Raw genomic sequence first — 20,650 nt, 5'->3', positions numbered from 1 at the left:
ACTTGGCAATTTGGAATCTCCTCTCTTTGATCTTCTCTGGCTTAAAATCTCTCTACCTCATTGTGTAAAATTCATCTGTTGTCTCTACCGTTCTCCCAACTCCACTAATCACTTGGAGCTCTTTGACTTCCTCTCTTTGCAACTTGACTTTCTCCGTCCAACTTTCCTAACAGTGAGGTAATTTTCCTTGGTGATTTTAACGTTCACAACTCCAGCTGGCTTCCGTTTTCTAGTCACACCGACCCAGCAGGTCGAGATGCTGAGGCTTTTGCAATTACTAATGACCTAGCACAGATTGTTCATTTACCTACAAGAATACCGGACAATCCTAATCATACAGCCAATACGCTTGATCTTTTTCTCACAAACAACCCTTCTAAGTACAAGGTTGAAGTGAGAGGTCCTTTAGGCACTTCAGATCACAACTTGGTGATTGTCTCTTCTCCAATGGAACCTTTATCTCATGGCTATTCCCAACCTCGTATTGTTTGGCATTACAAGAATGGAAAATGGGATGGCCTGCGAGACTTCTTTTCTTCTTTTCTTTGGTCTGATTACTGTTTCAAAACTTCTGATGTCAACGTTTGCTCAGATAGTGTCAGTGAAATTATTCTTGCAGGAATGGAATCCTTTATCCCACACTCCACTTTAAAACCTCGTCCTTTATCTAACCCTTGGTTTTCCAATAAATGTGCTAAGGCTGTCCAAGAGAAGAATGTTGCATATCGTAATTGGCTTGTTTCTAATTCTTCAGTTTCATTTTCTGCCTACACCAAAGCTCGCAACAATTGTAAAGCAGTTATTAATCAGTCCAAACTAGAGTTTGAACAGGCTAAGAGTAGAAAACTTGCTTCTTGCCCTAATGGTAGCCGAGCATTCTGGTCTCTTGCCAAAGCTATTGGCCGCAACTTTTGCCCATCTCTGCTCCCACCTCTGTCCAAACCAGATGGTTCTGTTGTCACTTCAGCCAAGGATAAAGCTGACCTGCTAGCATCCCATTTTTCTTTGAGCTCATGTATTAATGATCTTGGTAAAACACCTCCCACCATTCCTAACACGCTCCATTCAATGCCTCCTGTGGTCTTCCGTCAAAAGGATATCAGAAGGATTTTGATGAATCTTGATGCTAAGAAAGCTCCAGGTCCTGATGGTATTTCTCCACTTGTTCTCAAAACCTGTGCTCCTGAACTTACTCCTATTCTTTGCCGCCTTTTTTCACTTTCTTATTCCAAAGGTGTTTTTCCTTCTGCTTCGAAATTTGCTCATATCCAGCCAGTTCCTAAAAAGGGTGACAAATCCCTTCCATCCAATTATTGTCCCATTGCAATTACTTCTACTCTTTCTAAAGTAATGGAGAAATCAATTAACCGCCAACTCTTAAACTACCTAGAAACCTTCCGTCTGATCAACGATCGCCAGTATGGATTCCGTCAGTGTCGATCCACTGGTGATATTCTGGCTTATGTTACCCATTTATGGACTAATTCAATGGAAAGGTTCGGTGAAACACAAGTAGTTGCTCTTGACATCTCAAAGGCTTTTGATTTTTGATCGTGTTTGGCATAAAGGTCTTTTAAACAAGCTTCCATCTTATGGTTTGCCAACTGTTTTTAGTAATTGGTTATCCAGTTTTCTCTCTGATCGCTTACTGAGGGTGATGGTAGATGGCTCTCTGTCTTCTAACTTCTCCACTAATGCCGGTGTCCCCCAAGGTTCAGTTCTTTCCCCCACTCTTTTCCTCTTGTATATCAATGACCTTCTTCCATTGACTGGAAATCCTATCCATAGTTTTGCCGATGATAGCACATTGCATTCAACTTTCCATTTTGAGAAACCTTGTCCAGCTCAATCAGCTTCAAGTTCTCGAAAATCTGCTGCCAATTCCTTAAATGCCGATCTTCAGGTAATTCTCCAGTGGGGCAAAGGCAATTTAGTTGATTTCAATCCTTCTAAAACTCAATCTTGTCTTATATCTCGCAAAAAGGATTCTTCTGCTCCTATGCTTATCTTTAGTGACACTCCGATTTCTAGGCAAAATGATATATCTCTTTTGGGGATTACCCTGACTTCTAATCTCTCTTGGCACAAGCACATTACAAATATTGCTTCCTCTGCATCTAAAAAACTTGGTTTTCTCTTTCGCTCTCGGCGTTACTTTTCTCCAAACAGCTGCTCACTCTTCATAAATCGCAAATCCGCCCTGCCATGGAATATTATTCCCACATCTGGGGTGGTGCCCCCAAAACCTCTCTCAGGCTTCTTGATTCCATTCAGAAGAGGGCAGTTAGGTTAATTAATGATTCATCTCTAACAGAGTCTCTCCACTCGCTGTCTCATAGACGCACTGTTTCTGCTGCATGCCTCTTCTACAGATACTTCCATGGGCACTGTTCCTCTGAATTGGCTTCTATAATTCCCGCTCTCTCTTTCAAAACAGTCCGAACACGTGCCGCCACCAGCCAACATCCATTTACTGTCCAACTTCAAACCCACAGAACCAACTTTTCATCTTCCTCATTTATTCATTCAACTGCCGTTTTCTGGAACAACCTTCCTTCATACGTATTTCCTGAAAATTACAATATACAGAAGTTCAAGTCCAATATCAACAAATATCTTCTTTCGTCTTCTCAACCTCCAACCCAAGCACGGTACTAAGTACTATAGGTTCTAATACCTCTCGTGTTTGGGGTTCTCATAAAAAAAAAAAAAAAAAAAAAACACAGCATGGGTTTGCTAATGGGAGATCTTGTCTGACCAATTTGATTGGATACTATGATGTGGTCACAAAGGAACTGAATGTCAAAAATAATTTTGATATCATATATAGATTTCAGGAAAGCTTGGAAGACTGCTGTATAAATTGTACAGGTATGGCATTAATGGTAAGTTGCTATAATGGATAAAGGGATAGTTGAGTGGGAGACGACAAGAGTTGTTTGTTTGTTATTTGGTTTTTAGCATTAGCAACTAAGACAAAATTGCTCCGGGGATATGCGGTGGTCATTCCATGACCTTTCCGTATCCTCCACATTTGGTGGTAGACGACAGAGAGTGGTAATCAGTGGACACTGCTCTTCTTGGACAAATATTATTAGTGGAGTTCCCCAGGGTTAAGTGTTGGGCCCATTGTTGTTTTGTATATTTATCAAAGATATTGATGAAGGTATATCAGGTTTAATGTCCAAGTTTTCAGATGATACAAAGGTTGGCATGGTTGTTGACAACAATAAAGACAGTATGCTACTAAAACTGGATCTAGATAAGTTGGGCAAATGGGCTGAGAAGTGGCAACTGAAGTTTAACATTGACAAATGCAAAGTACTGCATATGGGCAGCAATAACTGAGGAGAAACGTACCATCTGTGTGGTACTAAACTCAGGAAAGTAGAAAGCGAAAAAGATCTGGGGGGGGTAATTGTGCAGTCAAATATGAAGTTAGCTGAGCAGTGGAGACGCACTGCCAGGGCAGATCATGGATCATTGTCAATGATACATAGGAATTTTTTCTAGCAGGGACAGGGAGGTGATTATCCAGTTATACAAGGCAATGGTCAGGCCGCACCTAGAGTACTGAATGCAGGTCTGGAGGCCTCATTTTAGGAAGGATGTAGAGTTGCTAGAAAGAGTACAAAGAAGGGCAACAAGACTGGTGAGGGGAACAAAGGGTTGCTCTTACCAAGAAAGGCTTAAGTTCTGCAAATTGAAGCACCTGGAGAGTAAGCACCTGCGAGGTAATCTGACTGAGGTGTATAAGGCCTTGAATGGGTTGAGCAAGATGAATGCTGATGAGATTCTTCCTCTTCCTCACATTAAGAACCTGAGTGGTCATAGTTTCAAATTTGAGGAAAGAAAGTTGTAGAATAGATGTGCGGAAATTTGCATTTAGTCAGGGTAGTTGATTGGTGGAACCGACTTCCATCTTTTGTTGTGGAAGTTGAAAGCCTAAATAAATTTAAGGCTGAGCTGGATGGACATTTGGAACGAATAGAGGCGTGAAATGGGAGGTTTTTTTTTTTTTTTTTTTTTTTGGATGATGCTGCATAAGCTTGCTTTCTTGCATCGCATGCTCTACTAATGCTATTGCTAAGTAATTGCCTCAGGGGCCACATCTGGTGAGTATGGGCTTGGTAAACCCATGGTTCTGAGCTAGATACCATCACTCTTCTCCTTCTTGGTGATTCCCTTTTACTACTGACTCTCTCTCTCTCTCTTTCTTTTCTCTCTCTCTCTCAGGGTAATGAGGGAAATTTTTTTTTTTTTTTTTTTTTTTGGTGCAGCATAAGACTCAGGCTTCCTTCCACCATATGGCTAATAATAATAACAATAATAATGCTAATGTGGACCAATCTCAGTCACCCCATCGTTCTGGGAGTTTACATAAGTAAAGAACTCTTTGATGTGTTTATTTGCGTCCTTTGCGATAGATTTCTAGTAATCTGCATTCATCTGCCTAACCTCTTTTGTGACTTGATTACAGACTAGCTTATATCTGCCATAGGCTTCCTGTCGTCTGATAATTTATATGCATCCCATGCATTTTTCTTCTCTGCCACAAACCTCATTTATTCATCTGACATCCATTTCGGCCTGAACCTTGAACAGTATTTCTTAGTTTTCTAACTTTTCTTTTCTAAGTTCCTGAAGGCTTCTCATTTAGAATTCAGCATTGGTGACATCATCAGTTGATCCCACTGTATAGAATTTAAAAACTGTCTGTGACCACTGAAGTCGCCTTTACAAAAACAAAAACCCTTCCCTTTACCCTTGATGGTAGTCACATCTTTAAGTAAATCCCACATCAGTAGGGCGCCTCCGCAGACAGGTGGGCGGGAGCAGCAGTGCATAGCAAACGCTTCTTGATTAGACCGGGGTTCGAGCCCATGACCATCAAATACGGAGGATGCGGAAAGGTCAGGGAATGACCACCACATATCCCCAGAGCAATATGGCCTTAGTTGCTAATAATAACAACCTAAAAACCAAAATAACAACAACCACCACATCGGTAGACTGTGATCACTGTCACCTAGTGGTTCCTTTATCTGTAAATTCTTAATGCACGAATAATCACTGCTGATAATCAGATCAAGGGTATTACTCCCCCACACACACCCAGTTGCCCCTCAAACATGTTGCTCTAGAAAACAATCCTCCAATAAATCCACAAAAGTCTTGCTAGCATGTGGTGACCAACCCACAAGTTCCAGTCAATATCTGGAAAGTTAAAATCCCCCATTACAAGATATTCTAATTTACTGGCCCATTCTATTTCTCTGCACAAATGTTCATTGGACTCATCAGAGTCGCTAGGCCTATAACATACTCCTACTCTCATTTTCCCTTTCCTAGTGTTTATCTCACATCAAACAGACTCAACGTTGCACTGTCCACCCGTGTCAACTGGATGCACTTCCTTAGATTTTATGTGTTTCTTAACTAACAGCATAACCCCTTCTCCCTTCCCCCTTCCTACCCTGTCTGTCCTTTCTGTACAGATTGTATTCATTAGTTGTATTTACTACACTTCTAGCATTAGTATAGACGCACTTGTTCTTACTCTTAGTTACCCTCATACAGCCCATGTATTTACTTGTTCCATGATTACTCCCAGCAGCTCTTGAAGTCTGCAGAAACTTTCTCTCTAGCATTATTTAAATAACCTCAAGAGAGCATATAGAGCCCACCTGATAAAGTACTTGTTCCGCAACATAGAAATGGGTAACATTTCTATTTCTATATACAGCCAAATTGGAATGTCTTGGATGCTATCCATAATCTTGTAATTGCTTGGGACAGAATTGCCTCAAGTGTAATAATCAACTGCTTCGGAAAGACTGGCTCTGGAGAGAATATCATTGAAAAACATGGTCTACCACATGAATATGATGGCAACATTGAGGAATTTGAAGAAATATAAGGATTTTGTTGGCGAATTTGAAGAGTTTGTGAAGGTGGATAATAAAGTTGCTACCACAGCAATTCCAACACCAGTAGAGCTGCTAAGCACTAACCAAAACCATGATGTTTTTGTTACCAGCAACAGTGAAATTGAAGAAGCGCACACACACGCACGCACGCGCGCGCACACACACACACACGCACGCGTGCGCGCACGCACACACACACACACACTGACATCCAAAAAAGATGCCCAAAAAAGCATTGAGCACAATAGATAATGTGTTGGCCTGCAGTAACATTGATAAAGAAACAACTATTCCATTTAATGTCTGTGCTGTAGTTAAAATAGGACATATAGGAGAAAAATATAATTAAATAGGAGATATAGGAGAAAAATATAGTTAAATAGGAGATATAAGACAAAAACTGGCAAAGAATATTGGATTCTTTATTTAAATTAGATTAATCTATTAAAACGTTAATGGTTTGCAAGTCTCATTTTATATTATGATTGTAATTCTTTTTACTGTGATACCAAAATATTGTATATATCAAAATATATACTCTACAATATTTTCATTTCAGTTAATTGCTATTCTCTTAGTTTACCTTACAAATGAAATAAAATCTTTAAAAAATGTGCAATTCCTATTACTGTATTGTTTGGCAAGGCTTTTGTTTTTATTATATTTTATTTTTATTATTTTATTTTATTAATTTAAATTAAATTATTTTTTGATATTACTATTATTTATTATTATTCTTAGATATGTAGTATGTACCAAATAAAAACAAAACAGTAAAATTTTGATACTTTTGTGGGACCTCATTACTACAAACCTCTTTATTACAAAATGTCAAAATTTAGGTCCCTTGAACTTTGTATTAACGAGATTCGACTGTATTCATTTACTCTGTCCACACTGCTGAAGCTCCCAATTTTAAATCCCTATTTAAAATTCGACGGGCTATAAGTTATCATGCAAACAGCAAAAATGAATATTATAAAGATTATTAACCCCGGGGCTCACATCTGGTGAGTATGGGCTTGTCACACCCAGGGTCCCGAGCTGGATATCATTATTCTTCTCTTTCTTGGTGATTCCCTACTACTTTTGACTTTCTCTCAGTGTAACTCGGGAACTTTTTTTTTTTCCTGGTGCAGCATAAGCCTCGGCTTCCTTGCACCATATGGCTAATAATAATAATAATAAAGGTTCTTATTTGTTTTTTTGTTCTTTTTACCCATTATTATAATGTTTCATACAGATGGCAACAAAAATCTTGGTTGTGGGGAATTAAATCAACAATTTGTGCACATCAATTAGTCCCTCTTTATACAAGAGATTACCCATTGGTTTAATGAAGTATACATTTTTTCAGCTGTACACATTTTTATACATTTACATTTTTTCACATAGGTACTTTCTAACTCTCTTTGCTCTCTGCTGTTCTGAAGTGATGTTACCAGATTATTAGCTCTCACACACACGCATGCACGCACGCAGACACACACACACACACACACATGCAAGCACGTACACACACATCACTGAATATGCTTCAGACAAAAATTCCTTTGCACTTTAGAATAAAAAAAATATGTAAAAGACAATATGCAGTTAGTATACACAAAATAAAGTATTTAGTGCATTATCATAGTTACATGGTTAGAAAATATTAAGTTACGAGTTAGGTAAACCTGCTGCATGCATGCATGTAGAATCACAAAGGACCACAATACAACATGCTCATGCTGTGGCAGGTAACACCTACATGACTGCTTCCCTCTAGAAGGTCATTTGCGTATCGTAAGTTATTCACGTACAAATGTGCTGTTCAAGCTATTGTTGTTTCAAGTGATGGGACATGATCAAACATTAAATTTTATTAAAAGTTGAGGAAAAGTGGAAGAGAAACCTCGAAAGTGGTAAAAGGAATGATGCTCAATCTCGTTTGCAAATTCGTATGGCCATTAAGATCTGAAAGATCACAAGCATGGTTGATGTCCAATAATGTTTAGAGTTCCAGAAATGGTCTATAAAGTTCACCCACTGATGCCTGATTGTTGAATAATTTCACATCAACAGAGAAACAATAAAAGCAATTCTTACAGAAGATTTAGGCAAACAGAAGACCTGTGCTAAATCTTCCATACTGTTTGTCTGACAAACAACAGCTAATCAGGTTCAAAGCACTTAAAGAGCTCATTAAAGCTGATCCTTCCTTTCTAAACATGAACAACTGGCAATGAGTCATGGTGTTCCAGTGGTGTTTGTTTGTGGGTCACTTTGACCCACGAACAAAGTGACAAAGCACAGAACGATGACTGACACACTGCAAGACAAAATCTTTCTTTTAGAAAATCAGACACCAAAGTGATGTTCAGCACTTTTTTCAATAGCAACAATCTCATTCACAAGGAATTTGTTTCACAAGGTAAGATAGCGAATAAGGTGTATTATGCACAAAGGATTTACCCCTGATTTATCTCCCCAGGACTACACCATATACAGGGTGTCTCAAAAATATTGGTGCAAATGTTTAGGGGAGGCAGGTAACATCTAAAGGAATGTGAATCGCATAGGAACCCATAACCGGAAACGTCAAGGGGAAAGTAGCAGCAGAGGCACAAGAAGCAGAAGTGACACAAGACATTAATTAGTGGTAAACATTTATTTGACATAATATTAACAAATGGAGTACGAGAAGGATGCATTTAATGATGTTACAACAGATGCGCGAAGGTTCCACCATGAGACATGATGCATGAGTGACACCGATGCAGCATGGATTGGCAGACACGGACGAACACACCTGGAGTTTCTTTGACAGTAGCAGCAGCACAGACGAGTCTCGCCACGAGATCCATTTCTGTCTCCACAGGCAATTCATACACGATAGATTTGAGGAGCCTCCACAGAAAGAAATCAAGGCTCGATAAATCAGGTGAGCGTGGGAGGCCAGGCAACGGGTCCACCACGGCCAATCCATCGACACCCAAAATGCCTGTTCAAATGGTCACGAACACACCTTCCATAATGGGCAGGCGCCCCCCGTCATGTTGAAATCAAATGCTGCGTCTCACATTTGCTGGAACATCGTCAAGTAACCCTGGTAGAACTTGTTCAAGAATGATCCGATATTTAGCGGAGTTCATGCAGGATGGTAACAGGTATGGGCCGACTAAGCAGTCACCGACCATACCTGCCCACACATTTATTGCGAACTGATTTTGTGCCACATGGGGTGGCGCACACCGTGAGGGCCCTCTGCTAATCCATACACTAGGTGCATGTCTGCCAGCTCACAGTTCGTATACCGATGCATGCTCTTCGTGCAGCGACTACTGCTTGAATGAGTAAACCAGAAATTTTCCCTCTCGCGAAGTGATGAACAGCGCCGTGTACTGACTGACGGTGATGTTTCCGGTTATGGGTTCCTATGCGATTCACATTCCTTTAGATGTTACCTACCTCCCCTAAACGTTTGTACCAATATTTTTGAGACACCCTGTATATGCTAAAAGCATCACAATTTTATCATATAAAGAATATTAAAAGACATAAGAAAAGGAATTGGTAGAAATCAGTTCGTATGCATTTAAAGACTGTTTCATTATGAGTAATCTCACAGGTCAAGGAAAAATATTTTGAAAAATATTAATGGGAGTTTTTATTCTAATATTTGGTTTTCCCCGAACCTGACTATGTAACAGTCAAATCTTTTACATTAATGAATGTTGCAAATATCATATACTGATCAGAGCAACTACTAACAACCATTACTTTTGGGACCAAATGAGTCATTCTCTGGCAGAAAGATAATTTGTGGTTTTTTCCCCAGACTGATTCTGGGTTTACCATTCTACAAGTAGGAAAATTGCCATTTCAACATATGAAAACAGAAACACATCCTACAATTAGGTTTCATACCATACAGGAAAATAGAGAGATAATTTCTATAACCAGTATTTTACTGGGTAATAGAAGCATTTTTTGCACTTCACATGACATTTTCCTAAAAAAAAATCTAGTGTTTAAAAGTAGCAGAGAACTTCTTTTCCACATCAGATTAAAACTGGAATGTCAATCTAAAGGACAAAGTGTATTACCTGAATGGGCATAGAAACTGGTCTTCCTAAAGTTCCATAGCCAGTTCCACAACCCATAGATAACTGTCCACTAGCAGCAGCACTCCATGAAGCATCTGCATGAGGCAAGGTACACTGATACTGAATGTAAGTTGCAAGTAGGCTATTTCTTCCATGTTGATCATTCTGAACATCCAAAAGGTTCTTTTAATTAAAAATAATTAAAAAAATGGATAAGCATTATTTTTATATTAAAACATCAAAAAGGATGTTTGTAATTTAAGTTATTATTAAGTGCAATTTTCACATTTCAAAACTATCTCCTTAATCACATAATTATGCAAGAAATTGCTTCATATTCAAAATGCAATAAAAATGATGTAAGAAAGACAAAAAAAAAAAATAATAATAATAATTTAACTATAAATTGAAATATTTTTTGAGGTAAAAAAAAAAAACTTCATCATCATCAGCCATTTTCAATCCACTGCAGGATGAAAGCATCTCCAGCAACTTTCCAGTTCCTTCTGTTTTGAGCACTGGCCATCCATTTACTACCCACAAACTCATGAATTTCATCTGTTCATCTCCGCCTTTGTCTTCCAGGTTTTCTTCTAGCTCCTCTCGGATACCATTCTGTTATTTTCTTAGTCCATCTGTCATCATGTCTTCGAGCTATGTGTTCTGTCCAAGACCATTTTAGTTCTTTAGTTTTGATAAGAATGTCCTTTACTTGAGTTTGCTGCCTAATCCATGTGTTTCTCTTCTTATCTAACAGTCTGATTCCCAATATAATTCATTCCATTCTTCGCTGTGTAGTTCTCAGCTTCTCTTCCATTCTTTTGGTGAGTGCCCAAGTTTCACTTCCATAAGTCATGGTGGGGAGTATACATTGGTTCATTATTTTACGTTTCAGACAAACTGGGATATTGCTCTTCAGTATGTGACTATATTTCCTGAATGCTATCCATCCAAAATTTATTCTTCTCTTGACTTCCAGCCATTTATCATTATTATAGCAAATAACTTGTCCCAGATAAGTACATGACTCCACCTTTTCAATTACTGCTCCTTTAATCATTATTTCCCTTTCTATGGCATACTTGTTCATCATTACTTTTGTTTTAGCCATATTCATCTTTGGTCCAAAATCCTTACTAACTGTGCATAACTGATTAAGATTTTCCTCTAATTCTTTGGGATCGTGGCTTATGACCACAATGTCATCTGCAAATCGTAAATGGTTTAGGTACTTTCTGTTCACATTAACTCCTTTCTGCGACCAGTCTGAAAGTTTCCTCAAGGGCAGCAGCAAACAGTTTCGGAGATATTGTGTCTCCTTGTCGAACTCCTTTCTCAATTTTAAATTTCCTACTGTCTTTGTCTAGTCTAACAAAAGAGGTAGCACTCTCATATATTTTCTTCAAAATCATAATATATGGGGTATATTATGGGGTATACTATGCCTTGTCTTTCCAGTGCCCGAAACATTGCCTTATGCTGTATGGAGTCAAATGCCTTTTCATAATCCACAAATGCCAGGCATAATGGTTTTATATTCATTTGCTTTCTCCATTAGCTGTGGTATTACGTGAAGGTGATCCATAGTTGATAATCCTGTCCTAAAGCCAGCTTGCTCTTTCGGTTGATTCTCATCAAGTATTCTTTCTAATCTGTTAGTAATGACCCTTGTGAACAACTTGTAGATGTGGGATAACAAGCTAATTGGTCTATAATTTCCAATTTCTGATTTATCTCCTTTCCTTTATCTCCTAATGATTGCACATTTTCAAAAAAGTGTTCATTTCTGACAGTCCTTGAGGTTCTGCAAATTCCACAAGTCTTTCACCTCTTTCATTTCTTTCACGAATTCCAAAATTTGCTATAGTTCCCCTTTCTGCGCTGTTTTGTCTTTTTCCAACCTTAGCATTGAAGTCCCCCATAATAATAGTGTAGTGGGTTTTCTGCTCATCTAGAAGACTCTCAATTTCGGTGTACATTTCTTCAACCTCTTCATCATCATGGCTCAATGTTGGTGCATAAATCATTATAATCTTTAGCTTGTATCTCTTAGAAATCTTGAGTATTAGTCTTGACACCCTTGGTGATGTACTTTTGAATTCCAAAATGTTGTTTTTAAAATATTTATAGACCAGAAACCCAACTCCACCTTCACTCCTTTCACTGTTTCCATTGGTGTACATCAGATTTCCACTTGATAAACTTATAAGTGATTCAATGTTTCTTCTTGTTTCAGCCAAACCAATGATATTCCAATTCACATTTTCTAATTCCTCTTCCAGCTCTAAAACTTATAGCTCAAAAACTTAAATATTTTTTTCATAAAACAATTAGATATGTAAAAAAGAAGAGCACACAAAACAGAAATGAATTAAGCATTATTCAATTCTTAATGCAAGAATGCTGATAATAACCTTATTATGCTTTTAAATTAGCAAAAAGATTCCTTTATTAATATAATTATGTTTTAGTAGTAGCAGTAACATTAGCAGTGCCTAATGATGCAAGAAAACAAGCTTATAATACAGCACCAGCCAAATAAAAACACTATACATTTCACCAAGCCATACCATCCAAGAATTTGTTCTATTTCTTCAATTTATTCAAACTACTTACTCCTAAAACAACAGATGGAATAAGTAACATTCCGTATATACATTGAGTGATCACTGAATTATGACCACCCCTATGAAACGTGAATGCGACCCGTTGACCACATGAGGTACGAGAGTGCACAGTAAGTCGACCTACGTAGCATAGTTAAAATGTCAGTGGTTCAGTAGATAGTAAAATTCCGAGCGTGATGGATAAAAGGAAGGATTTATCAGACTTTGAAAAAGGACAGATTGTGGGTATTTGACGAGCTGGTGCCTCGATTTCCCAAATAGCTGAACAGTTCAAGAGCCGCCGTAGTTAAAGTGTACTGGGACTGGCATCAAAATGGTCAAATAACGACACTACGGCAAAACTGTGAAGGTCAGCAAAAGTTTGATGTTAGAGATTAGCACCAGGTCTGACGACTCGTACAGGCGAACAGGTGCAGCACTGTTGAAGAGTTGACTATGTAATAAAACATGGGCCAACCCAGAACAATATCTGGCATGACCATGCATCGCACATATTGGCTATACCAGCAGACCCCCAATGGCATACTCTCCTAACCAAGGTTCATCGGCATAAAAGACTCGCCTAGTGCAAAGAGCGTGCAAGATGGACATTAGAAGACTGGAAGAAGGTGTGCTGGTCGAATGAGTCACATTATTTACTTCACACCGTGGATGGTCATGTACGGATTTGGCTTCAACAACATGAAGCTCTTGATCCATCACTCATGGTATCAAAAGTGCAGGCCGGTGTAGGTGGTTGTATGGTGTGGGCCATGTTTCACTGGCAGGAAATTGGACCCCTGCTACATGTGGAACAACGTATCTGTGGTCTCAGCTAAAGTCAACTACTTGCTGACCGTGTACACCCTGCTATGTTACGGTTTTTCCCGAATGCCGATGGTGTCTTCCAAGGTGACATTGAGCTGAGCCATCGGGCACTTGTTGTGCAGGAATGGTTTGAGGAACACAGTTCTGACTTCCAGCATATCGACTGGCCTCCAAACTCCCCCCCCCCCAATATCAATCCCATAGAGCACTTGTGGGACACTATGGAAAGGCATATCAGGCATCTGGATACACCAATCACCTCCATACCTGCATTGCTGGGCACATTATACACAGCTTGCTTGACCATTCCTCACGAACGCATTGGACATCTTGATGAAGCAATGCCACATCAGATACCTACTGTACTGAGGGCAAAAGGAGGACCTACGAAGTATTAGGTAGGTGGTCATAATTCAGTGAGCATATCTAAGTTAGTTAAGCATGAAAAACCTTGCTTAACTTAAATTAGTAGGCTATTTTGACACATTTACTAGTGAGCTGGATTTAGGGATTGATTTCAACATAGTTTATTTGGATTACAGCAAAGTAGTTGGCTTGGATCCTCATGAGAGGTTACTGTATAAGACTGAACAGGTTGAGATTACTGGTAAGACACTAAAATTGATTGCTAGGTGGCTGCAGGGCAGAAGGCAGAGGATTGTGATTAATGGATATTATTGGAATGAAAAATTATAATTCCTCAGAGCGGTTAATACTAGAATATACATATAGAGAACGGTTAGTATTCAAAAGAGCTTTCGGCTGAGTAGACAGCCTTCTTCAGTTAGACATATTGAATGGCAGTTAGAATGGAGATGTGCACTGCCAAGTTGGTGCGTGGCTAATTGTTTGAGGTTGATGGATATTCTTCAGATTGGTGTAAAGTCAGGAGCGGTGTCTGTCAAGGATTGGTTCTTAGACCACTGTTGTTTCTCATTTTCATAAATAACATTGACAAAGGGATACAAGGCATGATGTCAAAATTTGTAGATGAGGTAAAGACTGGCAGAGTCATGATCAGTGCCAAGCAGCACTCCTTCAGGATGAAGTGAACACTTTTCAAATATGGTTAGAGAAGTGGCAGTTATGTTTTAATGCTGCTAAATGGAAGTTCTTACACTTGGAGAATTGCAACCCACATATAATGTATACACTTGGTGCAGCTGAATTTTAAACAGTGGAAAAGGAAAGGGATCTGGGAGTTATAATATGGACATATATGAAGTTTTCTGAACAGTGTAAACAGCAGCCAGGAAAGCCCATGGTGTCCTATCAATGATTTATCAAATGTTATGCTGTAGAGATAGGGAGGTCATAATCCCATTGTATAAGGCAATTGTAAGACCGCATTTGGAATACTGTGTTCAAATACGGAGACCTTATCTGAAAAAAGACATTGTGCTTCTAACCTAACCAAAGAATGACAACTCGAATGGTGAGATCGGCAGAAGAACGGCCATGAGGAAAGACTCTTATTATGTGGGCTACAAAGCTTGGTCACAAGGCATCTCAGAGGTAACCTGATTGAGCTTTACAAGGCCCTGAAAAAAGAGAGGGATTAGTAAAATGAATGAAGGTGGAATCTGTTATAGCGCTAATCCAGCCCTTTCCTATGTTTCAAGCTTACAGTAAAATCAACGACTTAATTTTCTGTACCCGTCCTAGCTAGATCCCTCTCAAAAGTTTTGATATAATATTACTTTAAGTACCAAATGAAAAGTTCAAGGCAGAGTGAAAATCCTCAAGTAAAAGCGTATATTTTTTCTAAATATAATCACAAAATTAGTCGCTATAACTGTAATAAACACGTGTTAAAGAGGCCTACAGTTGTTAGCCAGCAATAGCTATATCAGTTAGCCACTTACAAGTGTAAAGTGGAAGATTTTTGTAAACACCGGATGGACGCGTTCACTTAAGATGCAAATTAAGGAAAAGGGAGATGGTAGAGTGGCTCCACGTGTCGCTGGAATATTCGAGAGGTGGCGTGAGATACCTCTTTGAATCCAGTGCCTTTCCATGACTCATCATGGGAAAACATCAGGCATCTTAAGACTCGGCTCCTACCAATGAGAAAGAAGTTTTGTATAAACAGTGTGGGCAGGCTTGGGACATAAAAAGCAGACCCTCGCAAGGAGAAGGGGGTCGGACGGAGGAGAGTCAAACGGCGGACAGAGACGGATGGGGAGGAACGAAGAAGACACTAAAGGAAGGACCCAAGAGCGCAGCCAGAAGCTGACCGTTGTTCTGCCGAGCCGACCGAGGAGAGCCATTGACTGATCGACTCAGTGTGATCTTTAGAGCTGGTAAGTTAAAATGATATGAATATGAAGTGAAAAAATGATAGTAATCATGGTACCATTAAAATGTTTCCTTTCTAATTTCTAAACCTGAACCTATTGAAAGTTAACTACAGAACTGAAGATGAAAAACCTTAAAATTAAAAAGCTTAATCTTATAAATGCTGGACTTGTTTCGATTAACATGTTTAATGGAATATTTTGATGAAATACCTTATTAATGAAATATCTAATTAGCGAAATGACTTAGGATATCTTTTGAGTGAAGTATGTAAAATTCTCTCTTGTTATATTAAACCCTGTTATGTTTCTGTGTCATTCAGGTTTCCTCTTTTAATGCCAAAACCACACATTCAACCACAAAAGTAATAGAACTAAATTTTAAAGCATGATTAGGAGATAACTGCGGTGTCAAGTAATTAAATTACCTAATTACCTGATAATCACATCGCTAAAGCCCAAACTGCAAGATGGAGAGAAAAAATAGCATTCTCTCTTCAGTTTTAGGGTATACAAGGCTTTGTCCTATAGAAAACCACTAGACGAGAGCAGAACTAGATAGGCAAATATGATGATTGTAATGAGATAACTAACCAAAGGAAAAAGAACCAAAATCGACTTAACTACACTTAGAAAAAAAGTACGAGTTATGCCTAGACTAACTAGTTCTGTTACAGCCATACCTCTAAAGCTCGCAAAGGCGAAAAGAGTGTGAATAAATGGGAAAGCCTAAATAAGTAGGTAGAGAGCAACCACACACACAGACAGATATTCGAGAGGTAACAAATCCTCACTGTTAAAAGGAATTTCAGAAATAGGGATCATAACTGTCTTCTAACTTCTCCACTAATGTCGGTGTCCCACAAGGTTCAGTTCTTTCCCCCACTCTTTTCCTCTTGTATTAATGACCTTCTTCCATTGACTGGAAATCCTATCCATAGTTTTGCCGATGATAGCATATTGCATTCCATTTTCCATTTTGAGAAACCTTGCCCTCTTCAATCAGCTTCAAATTCTCGAAAATCTGCTACCAATTCCTTAAATGCCGATCTTCAGGTAATTCTCCAGTGGGGCAAAGGCAACTTAGTTGATTTCAACCCTTCTAAAACTCAGTCTTCTCTTATATCTCGCAAAAAGGATCCTTCTGCTCCTATGCTTATCTTTAGTGACATTCCGATTTCTAGGCAAAATGATATATCTCTTTTGGGGATTACTCTGACTTCTAATCTCTCTTGGCACAAGCACATTACAAATATTGCTTCCTCTGCATCTAAAAAACTTGGTTTTCTCTTTCGCTCCCAGCGTTACTTTTCTTCCAAACAGGTGCTCACTCTGTATAAATCGCAAATCCGCCCTGCTTTGGAATATTGTTCCCACATCTGGGGTGGTGCCCCCTAAACCTCTCTCAGGCTTCTTGATTCCATTCAGAAGAGGGCAGTTAGGTTAATTAATGATTCATCTCTAACAGATGTCTCTCCACTCGCTGTCTCATAGACGTGCTGTTTCTGCTGCATGCCTCTTCTACAAATACTTCCATGGGCACTGTTCTTCTGAATTGGCTTCTATAATTCCCGTTCTCTCTTTCAAAACAGTCCGAACACGTGCCACCACCAGCCAACATCCATTTACTGTCCAACTTCAAACTCACAGGACCAACTTTTCATCTTCCTCGTTTATTCATTCAACTGCTGTCTTCTGGAACAACCTTCCTTCGTATGTATTTCCTGAAAATTACAGTCTACAGAAGTTCAAGACCAATGTCAACAAATATCTTCTTTCATCTTCTCAACCTCCAACCCAAGCACGGTACTAAGTACTATAGGTTCTAATACCTCTCGTGTTTAGGGTTAACATAAAAAAAATAAATAAAATAAAATAAATTCAAATGACAGGGCTTGAAGTTTAGATAGGATTGGAGGAAGTTTGCTTTTAGGCAGCAAGTCATTGACTGCTGTAAAAATATTCCCTTGCAGTTAGTTGAGGCTGGCAGTTTGAATAAATGCAAAGGTCAACTGGATAGTTACCAAGTGAGGATTGAAGCATATAATTTGCTGTTATTATTATTGTTATTTGGTTTTTTTTTAGGAGCATTAGAAACTAAGGCCATATTGCTCTGGGGATATGCGGTGGTCATTCCGTGACCTTTCCGCATCCTCCGTATTTCGTGGTCACGGGCTCGAACCACAATCTAATATAATTTGCATTTTCTTATCTCCTTGTATTTTTTTTGTGCCAATGTAACAAAAGCATGTAGCTTCCCAGCACTATAGGGCAAATACTATTACTACTGGTATTCCTATTTCTCTTCCACTTTCCTTTCAGTTATTACAAAGTCATTTAATTGCCCATTAGAGTTTGATAAACTTCTGGCATCTTCTTCCCTAAAGAATTACTCATGTGTGAATGTAGGGGCAAAATATCTATTGAATTTGCATTAGCATTAGTAGAAGCGTATGATGCAAGAAAGCAAGCTTACACACCATCAGCAAAAAAAAAAAAAAAAACCCTTCCCATTTCACTCATCCATTCACTCCAAATGTTTGTCTAGTTCGCCTTCAATTTATTTCAGCTGTCCACTTCTACAACAGATGGAAATTTGTAATAGCAATCAACCACCCACTGGCTAAAGTCAAACTTCCGCACATCCATTCTACAACTATCTTTCCTCAGTTTGAATCTATGCCCCTCAGGGTTGTAATCTGAACAAGAGGATAAATACCATCAGAATTGAGCCTACTCAATCCATTCAAAGCCTTATACACCTCAATCAGATAGCAACGCAGGTGCCTAGTCTCAACGAGCTGATATTTGCAGAACTTAAGCCTTTCTTCATAAGAGTGCCCCTTTGTTCCCTTCACTAGTCTTGGTGCCCTTCTCTGTACTCCTTCTAGCAACGTTACGTCCATCCTAAAATGAGGCTTTCAGACTTGTACATAGTACTCAAGTTGTGGCCTGCCCAATGCCTTATAAAGAGGATAATCACCTCCTTATCGCTGCTCGCAAAATTCCTGTATATCGTTGACAAGACCCCATGACCTACTCTGACAGCCTATATGTACTGCTCAGAAAAATTCATATCTGACTGCACAATTACTCCCAGGTCTCTTTCATTTTCCACTGCCCTGAGTGTAACACCACCTAGTTGGTACATTTCTCTAGGATTACTGCTACACATAGGCAGTACTTTGCATTTGTCAATGTTAAACTTCAGTTGCCACTTCTCAGTCAATCTACACAACATTTCCAGATCCTGTTGCAGCAGCATACTTTCATTATTGTTATTAACAACCCTGCCAACATTTGTATCATCTGCAAACTTTTACATTAAGCCTGATATACCTTCATCAATATCACTGATAAATATACAAAACAACAATGGGCCCAACACTGAACCATGAGGGACACCACTAATAACATTAGTCCACACAGAGCAGTATCCATGGATTATCACTCTCCATCATTTCCCACTCAACCATCCTTTTATCCATTGTAGAAAATTTCCCTTAATGCCATACTGCTTTAATTTGTACAATAGTCTTCCATGTGCAACAGTATCAAAAGCTTTCCTGAAATCCAGGTATATATCAAAATTATATTTTGCATCCAGTTCCTCTGTGACCACATCACAGTATCCCATCAAATTGGTCAGACAAAACTTTCTCTTGAAAAACCCATGCTGTGTCTGAATTATTACTGCTATTGCATTGTCTTGATGATCCTGCAGTGATTCTTTAACTAGTAACTCCATTATTTTCCCTGGAACAGAAGTAAAAGTAATAGGTCTGTAATTAATCGTGTCACCCTTTGTGAATTGGAGATACATTTGCACGTTCCCAGTCAGTGGGAACTTCTGCTGAGTTCAAGGATGGACTCATAATTATGGCTACTTCCTTTTCCATTCTGCATTAATATAATTGGATAGATTCCATCTACCCCAGATGCTTTTCTTATGTTTAACTTTAAAAATTTCTCCTCTACTTTACTCTCAGTTATTACAAATTCATTTAACTCCCTGATAGAGTTTGATAAACATCTGGCACTCTACTCCTTGAATAACTTCTCATGTGTGAATGTAGATGCAAAATACTCATTTAGTTTGGCAGCTATATGTGAATGATCATCTACAGTCAAACCATTGATATCAAGTGGACCAATATGATTCATCCCCTTCCTTTTTGAGTTTATATAAGTAAAGAAGTCTTTGCTGTTTTTCTCTGCATCCTATGCCAAAGATTTTTCATAATCTGCCTGAACATACCTAAGTGCCTTTGTGACTTGATTACAGACTAGCTTATATCTACCATAGGCTTCTGTGTCGCATGGCAATATATGTGCATCCCATGTATTTTTATTCTCTGCCACGAGTCTCATTAGTTCATCTGACATCCATTTTGGGTCTGAACCGAGAGCAGTATTGCTTAGCTGGAACAAAAAGCCTAGTAGCTTCCAAAATCACTTTCTTGAATGCTTCCCATTTAGAATTTGCTGGTGGTAACATCATCAGTTGGTCCCACTGTATAGAACCTAAAAAATCTGTGAGAACCCTGAATCACCTTTATGAAAGCAAAACGCTTCCCTTTACCTCTGATGGTAGTTACATTTTTAATTAAATCCCATATCAGTATACTGTGATCACTGCCACCTAGTGGTTCCTTCATCTGTAAATTCTTAATACATGAATAATCACTGCTGATAATCAGATCAAGAGTGTTACGCCCTCTTGTTGCCTCTCTAACATGCTGCTGCAGAAAACGATCATCCAATAAATCCACAAAACCTTTCTAGTGTGCAAATGAACAACCCACAATTTCCCGTCTATATCTGGGAAGTTAAAATCCTCCATTATAAGACACACTGATTTACTGGCCCACTCTAATTCTCTGTATAATTGTTCACTGTAC

General features: G+C 38.8%; 1 protein-coding gene across 1 annotated transcript in view; it reads right to left on the bottom strand.

Moving 5' to 3' along the window:
- Zir (dedicator of cytokinesis) overlaps nt 1–20,650 on the bottom strand; it is an 869,757-nt gene that overhangs the window by 510,548 nt on the left and 338,559 nt on the right. The window contains 1 exon segment of the mRNA XM_090382918.1: nt 10,019–10,201. Coding sequence (XP_090239044.1) covers nt 10,019–10,201 — 183 coding nt within the window.

Source organism: Mastigoproctus giganteus, chromosome 10, assembly GCF_048544385.1.
Source record: "Mastigoproctus giganteus isolate SK-2022 chromosome 10, ASM4854438v1, whole genome shotgun sequence".
In the NCBI taxonomy this organism is placed as follows: domain Eukaryota; kingdom Metazoa; phylum Arthropoda; class Arachnida; order Uropygi; family Thelyphonidae; genus Mastigoproctus; species Mastigoproctus giganteus.
This window is presented reverse-complemented; position numbering and strand designations above follow the sequence as displayed.